We start from the raw sequence: 7,200 nt of genomic DNA on the forward strand, positions 1-7,200 counted from the left end.
TTCGAACCGAACCAATCAATTCTTAATTGATTTAGTTTGGTTCGGGTATATATACAAAAGAACACAAATCCAAACTAAACCAAATCAATTATATTTTGATCGACTCGATTCTAATTTTACCATGAACTCGAACCAAACCAACCCGTACTGACCCTAATTCATTATTCTCAATCTTTCTTTACCATCAATTGGGGGTGTGTTTGAAACTCTTAGAAATTCAATTACCTTTTTAAATAATTGACTATATATATTTAGTTAAAAGTAATTTTTAAAAAAGAACTTATTGTGTTTGGAATGCATGCAAAAAAAAAAAAAAAAAAAAAAACTATTTTTAATTGGTGTGATTAAAATAGTGATATAAAATAATTATTTACATTATTTAATATTTAAAATCAAATTGCTTAGTTGGTATAATTAAAAGAATGATATAAAATAATATTATTTTTGGTGACAATTTTTTTAGTTTAAAATCATTAGTTTCGTTATTTTCAATTATAACTCAGACAAGAATACTTAAAATATTTGCAGAAAATCTTTATAGATTCCCAAACATACTCTCATTCGGTTTTTTGTAATAATAATGACTGGGCCATGGCCCATGGGCAATTAATATTTTTTTAAAATATATAGAAAACTAAATTTTAAATAATTAGTAATAGTATAACAAAAAAAGTAATTAATATTAGTTAACTTTTTTTTATCATAAAATTGTTTTTTAATTCTCATTTTAGAAGATATGAGATTTTAAATTAGAATGTAAAATTTAAAATTGAAAAAAGGAATTCCTTAGTTCAATTCTTTTAAGAAACAGCCTGAAATTATCTATTTAGCCCTTGAATGGGCAATAGTTATTTAAATTTGATGACGGTTCAATAGAAAATGAGATCTGAGTGGCTCCGTTTTTAATCCTAAGGTCAAAACATTGGATTCTATAGTGAAAACATTGGTAGAAGCAGGGAAGCAGTAAAACCAGGAAAAGTATACTGGGTGGACGTCTCGATTACATAAAATCTCTACAGACTCATAAACAATGAGGGACCAAGCTCATGTACCCTGCTTTATACTTTATACAAGTCAAGACACATTCAGAAATATTAGGGGGGGGAATTCTGAGGAAATCCGTAAAATAATAGAATTGAAAAATTACAATTCTTATTATTTTAATTTAAAAAATGAGTAAATATTTATTTTCTTTAGTTTACTGAATCTCCTCATACTCGAAGAGCGAAGGGTATAAAGTAGCAGGAGAAGAGAAGTTTGACCGGGTCAAAACCAGAAATGGTTCCCTCCAACCAAACTCCAAAATCAAATCACGACTTTCGAAGAGTCCTTTGTTAGTTGCTTCTTTAAGGAAAAAAATAAAGGCGGGTGAGGATACAGTTGGAAGAGAGAGATAAATGGGCCCCGCACCAACTAGGCCTCAGGATAATATGGGGCCAAAATTGTACCCATCAAAATTCCAACCAAATACGTACACCTAATTCCATCTCTCACTTTGCTTCAAAACATAATGCCTAAATAGGCAAACCATCAACGTCTATCACCTTCTCAAGAACCATGTGTTACTCTTATTTCCCATCACTTTAATTCTTCGGACATAATTAACATAGAATATAGAGAAATAAAAACTAATTATTTTCCCTTGATTCCACCAAGGGAAATTAGGCAAAACAGTAGAATTCAAGAATTACACAAGAGATATTATTACATAGTATAAATTATTACATATACTATAACAAGCAAAAGAGAGGGATTGTACATAAGGTATGGGTAAAACCTTTCATCAATTCCTTGTTAGCTTGACTTGGAACACTTTTTCCAATTCCATACACCATACCATACCTTGCCCCTTAGTATATTGTTGCCCATATGAAAATGAACCGCGTATCTTATTACAACTAATTAATAATACTAACAAGTACCAAAAAATATAGAATAACCTTCTTCCCTAAACTATTTCTTTAACTATTGCTTCAAACTAGAAAACAGAGATCCCAGAAGCTACAATCCGTTACCCTAAACCTGGATGTTTTATTGCAACTAACTACCCAAAACACATTCCTTGAATCCCATCATTCATGGGACAAAAAAAAAAACCAAAACAAAACACCAAGTTTACTAGCACAAACCAGTGGCCAATTTTCACTATTTTTCATCTCCATGGCCTTTTAAAACTAGAAAAGAACAATTTTTGTTTTCAAGTCAGAGTCAATAAGTCCACTCCTGCGGGAGGCGAACTTCGTAGCTGGCTGCCTCTTCCCGCCGTGCCCTTAATCTGTTCTGCATCAGAACAGCGTTTCTTCTTGCAACCAATGCATCTAAAACAGAAAAGAAATATCTGAACAAGGAAACCCTTAAATAAAATGTCACAGACATGAGAAACAGGGACTAGGCTTACCATAATCAGTGGCAAAGGCGTTGGAGAAGCACGGCTGAAGTGATGGACCATTAAAACCCTCAATGTTTAGGTTCAAAGCATGAACAACCTTAGCCGGAACCACAACAGGTGCAGAACCTGATGGAATAAACGATTAAAATTAGATACAAGTGGACCAACCCTATAAGAAATTAAACGAGCCAAGAGAGGGGTTTACCAGTCTTCTTTCGAGGCTCGGCGGTGTTCCCATAATGGCGAGGCAAGAACACCCCTGTTCCACCAGAGCTGGCTCTTTTGGCGGCAGATCCAACCGGAACCGGAACCCGATGCCCGGATCTGCCATACTGCAAGTTGTTCTGATTCTGGTGAGGTTGGGGCCATGCAGATTGGAGACGGTTACCACATTTTACACTCTCGTAACAAACTTCACGCGCTCTGTGCTGCTGTTGGAGGAGCCAGTATGCTTTATTACCAGCCCCCAGACTTCCCCATGTAGAACCACACTGTTGATTCAACACCTGCTCTTGAGAAACCTGAACACAATGGAAAAAGATTATTAGATTCAAGTTTTTCAGAAATGCCTTCTTCCCAAAGACCGTTTTGTTACCTGAGGAGCGTGGTTACAGAACGAGGGGCATACGGTGGTGTGAAGGTTCTTCGGTGCTGCTGCGGTGGCGCGTGCAGAGTTAAGAAACCCTCTGTTGCTCTGAGACACGTGGTCGTTCAGCTTCATCCTGGCCACTTGTCCTGCGGCTTGGTATATAACCTCCCAAGGGTCGTTTTGGTCGGCGAACGGCGTCGTCGAAGGGGAAGGAACACGGGAAGATCCGTTCGGTGTTCCTTCGCCGGAAACTAAGCTACGGCCGGACCAGCTTCCGATTCCGCTAAGGGTAGACTGAGGCGAGCCAGCCATACCGCGAGTTTTGCATGCCTGTGAGAACCAAAACGAAAATAGAGAGTTAGCTTCAGAAGGAAGAGAAAGTGTGTTATTGTGGCTTTCAGAATATTCTATACCTCAGGTTTCTCAGTGGCGAGTTGTTTGCGTGAGTCGTGAATCGTCGCCTGACTGAGCCGGCGAGTCAAGCCGGCGAAGAAGTCTTCTTCCTCGTCGCTGCTCTCCGTCTCGGTGGAGCCAGCAACGGACTCCACCGGAGAGGACACACCAAACTCATAGGGGAACTCGGAAGGAAAGCAGAAAACGGCGTCCGGGTCGGCTTTTGGGGAGCCCTTAGCTCCGTCGAGGAAGTGCGGCGGCGGAAGCCAGAGAGCGGCGTCGTCAAGGAGCTTCGCCATGGGTGGTCGGAAAGTGGTAGAATATTGAGATAGAAGTTGAAAATAGGAATGATGAGAGAAAGTAGGAAGTAGAAGAAGTAGGGTGGTGGATCATAGAATGTTGAAGACAATGTTGCTTTTATTAAGGTTTCAGGGTCTCCTTTCACACACTTCAAATTCTTATTTTATTGTATTAAAAAATAAAAAGAAAATGAGGGGGGAGAGAGAGGTGCGCAATTTGCAAACAACTGGAAGAAGGGCCCAGTGGTTGGAGACATTTGTCCTTGTTTTTGTATGCAACTCACCTGCCATTTGTCCACTCCACCCCCTTAATAATCTCTTTCAAATTAAATCAAATTAATTAAACACCACCGTTTTCATTGGAACATGCATCGTTACCAACTTACCATACCCCGCATTCTTTTTCTTTTTAGTTTCTGTTTTTATATTCCACATGCCTTAATTTTAATCTTCACAACTTTCTGAGTTTTTTTTTTTAACTTTTATATACCTTAAAATCAAATTTCAAATTTCAAATTTCTTACACTTCTACACTAACCAAGGGTTTACTATTCTATTACCATACGTCTCAATAATTGTTTTTCAAAGTCTTCTCTCTTTTTCTTTGGCACTACTACTCTCTTTTCTTTTTAGTAGGATTTAGCTTATGGGTACTCATCTATGTTAAGGTTTGTAATTATAAAAGTATTTATGAAAGACAACAAATAAATAAATCTTTAATGTACTTGTTATATATTTATTGAAATTTTAATGTGTCCTAACCCCTACCTAAGGCACATTTGGTACATATTACAATCTAAGAAGTAAGTTTTTCCTAAGGGTGTTTGCACTGCGATTTTGTTTGATTTTGAAAAAATAAAACTAATTTGATCCAATATATATAATTTATTACGATTTAAATTGGTTTGGTTTATTTGATTTTTAAAAATAAAATTTTAACGTTTTATTCTTTTTAAAAATAAAAATAACTTTAAATTGATAAGCCCAATAAATGAATAAATCTTATTTTATATTCACAAAATAATAAAATACTTAATAAATAATAATAATACATAAATAAGATAAAAATTAATTTAAATTTTAACAGTGTTATTTGAATTAGTTTAAATTTTAACGCCCCTAATTTGTACATATTTAAATATATTCTCTTTGTCATAAATTAATTTAAGAATGGATAAAAAAAAATGGTATAATCCATCTTTACTGTGTTATTATGCAAAAATGTATATCTATTATGTAATAGACATGCAAAATGTAGGTTATGCTTTGAAGAACAATGCTAAAAATTGGATTTTTCTTACCCCACAACAAAGAAAACGGCAGCTAGTGATACACAGAGAAAGGTTAGTATTTTATACATTTTATTAGTAGTTAGTTAGGGTTAATCCTATTTTTTTGAGTTAAAATTTCTAAAAACAAATAGTATATAATTTTTTTAAATTAATTTTTTGTTAAGTAGATAAATAAATTAATTGTTAGTTAATTAGGAATAGTTAAAATATATATTTTCTTCATTATAGTTATATTAATAGTATTAGTTGTTAGTGTTGATAAATTGTCGTTAGTGACTTAGTGTATAGTATTAATTGGATGTTAGTATATATTTTTTTTAATTTTAGTTTTAGTTTATTTAATTTTTTTAAAAATAGAAATTTTATTAATTTTAGTTTCATTTTATATAATTTTTTTGAAAAACAGCCCGTTTTAGCAATTCTAATTTTTTTTTAAAAAAAAACAGCCCTGCTTAGCAATGTTGGTTATATTTTAAATAATTTATTAAAAAAATATATTTATTTAGTAATTTTAGTTTTATTTAAAATAATTGATTTCAAAACAAAATTATTTATTTAATTAGGATATAATTTTTTAGTGATTTAGGTTTTTAGGTTAAAAGTTGACTAAAATATATTAGCCTTGATTATTATTTAATGAGTATGGGTTATTTTTAGAAATTTTTTATATAAAATGTTAAATATTTCAGTGTTTTATTAAATTCTAAGTTAATTTATATATGTAGTGCGTTTAATTTTTAATAATAAAACTGAATTATTATTAATTATTAATATATATACGGTTAGATTTTTTATTTTAATTATTTATTGAAAAACAGGATTATTGTTATTAAATTTTAGCTATGTTTACTAATTTCAGGCTTTTTTTGCAATATATATTGGAAAATAATGGAAACAACTTTAGATCGGATAATTATTAATATTTAGGATATGTGTTTTTTTTGTGTGACTATTTAGGATATGTATTTAGTAAATAGATTAAGAGTTATTATTATTAATGTTTTCAGTAAAAAATAAAAAAAGAAAATATAAGTAACGTTCACATTTTTTTTTATTATAGAGTTAAAGATAAAGATGGAAAAATATAACATCACACACGAGTATATATCAAAATATCTTTAACATTTTGTATATAGAAGTAATTTTTATGTTTACTATTGTGCTTAATAATTAATAATTCAATTAGTAATTATAAATTATTTGGATTTTGTATGGGCATCTAGGTATGATTGCAAGGACATGGATAGTTCTTTGTCGTTGCTCCTTGTATGGGTATGGATACGAATGCCGCTAATAAAACCGTTGTCGATGGATACTAACTTTCCACTCGTTCGTAGGTAAAATTTAGCTAAGACGTGGATTTAGTGATTTTTGCTGTAGTAACTGAAATTACGAATAAGTTATGATTTAATTTGATGATATTGTGATTGATGGTTGAAATGATTTATGAATTGAGGAACCCTTAAGGGTGGTTAAGTCCACTTTTAGATGATCGATGTTATGTCCGAATTTTTATAAAAATATGGGTTATTGCAATATGGCAGGTGGAATGATCATCAATCAGTTATCGAGCAGTATAAAAATTAGACAACTGCTTATGGTTCTTTTGCAGCCATTGCTTCAAACCATGTTGACAAAGCTTCATAAGAAGCTTCCCACCCACCAAATATTTTTTCAATTGTTTTTTGTTTGACCAACCATGCTTTGCGATAACTTATCGTATAGTTAAACATCGACTGCACTTCAGCAATTACAGATTTCACCTTTAGGAATGGGTCGACTTCAACCAATGGTTTTATCGCTTCTGCAATTGTACCAGAGTCCAGTTTGATATGATCTTGAGAGATGATAAATCTGATGCACGTGTGATTACCGTTATATCTCCTTATCACCCAACAATACTGTCTTTTTATAAGACTAACTCTGATAAGTCAATCACAACTTGTTCCGTATTATACGCATTTAGTATAGAATGTCGTCGATTTTGATTCATATACCCTATAATCAACGCCCCTCTAAATGGTATACTCTTTAACTACTGCAATCACAAGACAAATAATAATAATAATAATAATAATAATAATAATAATAATTTCTAGAACCGCCGGCTGCATAACAAATTAACAAGACAAATAATAATATAAATAATAGTTAGTAATGATAATAATAATAACGTAACAATATTAATAATAATTCAAATAATTCTAACAACAATAACAACAACAATAATAAAATTAT

The 7,200-nt window shown here is 32.2% G+C and overlaps 1 protein-coding gene across 1 annotated transcript; it reads right to left on the minus strand.

The window, feature by feature from the left end:
* Window positions 1-1,679: 1,679 nt before the first annotated feature.
* Window positions 1,680-4,046, minus strand: LOC107631160 (uncharacterized). Its single transcript, XM_016334509.3, has 5 exons — window positions 3,392-4,046; window positions 2,985-3,308; window positions 2,595-2,910; window positions 2,399-2,515; window positions 1,680-2,318 (listed from the first exon to the last, which is right to left on the minus strand). The coding sequence occupies exons 1-5, from the start codon at window positions 3,668-3,670 to the stop codon at window positions 2,209-2,211; spliced, it is 1,146 nt and encodes a 381-aa protein (XP_016189995.1). The 5' UTR covers window positions 3,671-4,046; the 3' UTR covers window positions 1,680-2,208.
* Window positions 4,047-7,200: the final 3,154 nt, after the last annotated feature.

Source organism: Arachis ipaensis, chromosome B3 (assembly GCF_059453495.1).
Source record: "Arachis ipaensis isolate K30076 ecotype BB chromosome B3, ASM5945349v1, whole genome shotgun sequence".
Lineage (NCBI taxonomy): Eukaryota > Viridiplantae > Streptophyta > Magnoliopsida > Fabales > Fabaceae > Arachis > Arachis ipaensis.

Coding starts and splice junctions, on each gene's coding strand:
- LOC107631160 (XM_016334509.3), bottom strand. CDS start 3,670: ATGGCGAAGCTCCTTGACGACGCCGCTCTCTGGCTTCCGCCGCCGCAC. Junction 2,516..2,594: donor CGAGCCTCGAAAGAAGACTG/GTAAACCCCTCT, acceptor TTATTCCATCAG/GTTCTGCACCTGTTGTGGTT. Junction 2,319..2,398: donor CGCCTTTGCCACTGATTATG/GTAAGCCTAGTC, acceptor TTTCTGTTTTAG/ATGCATTGGTTGCAAGAAGA.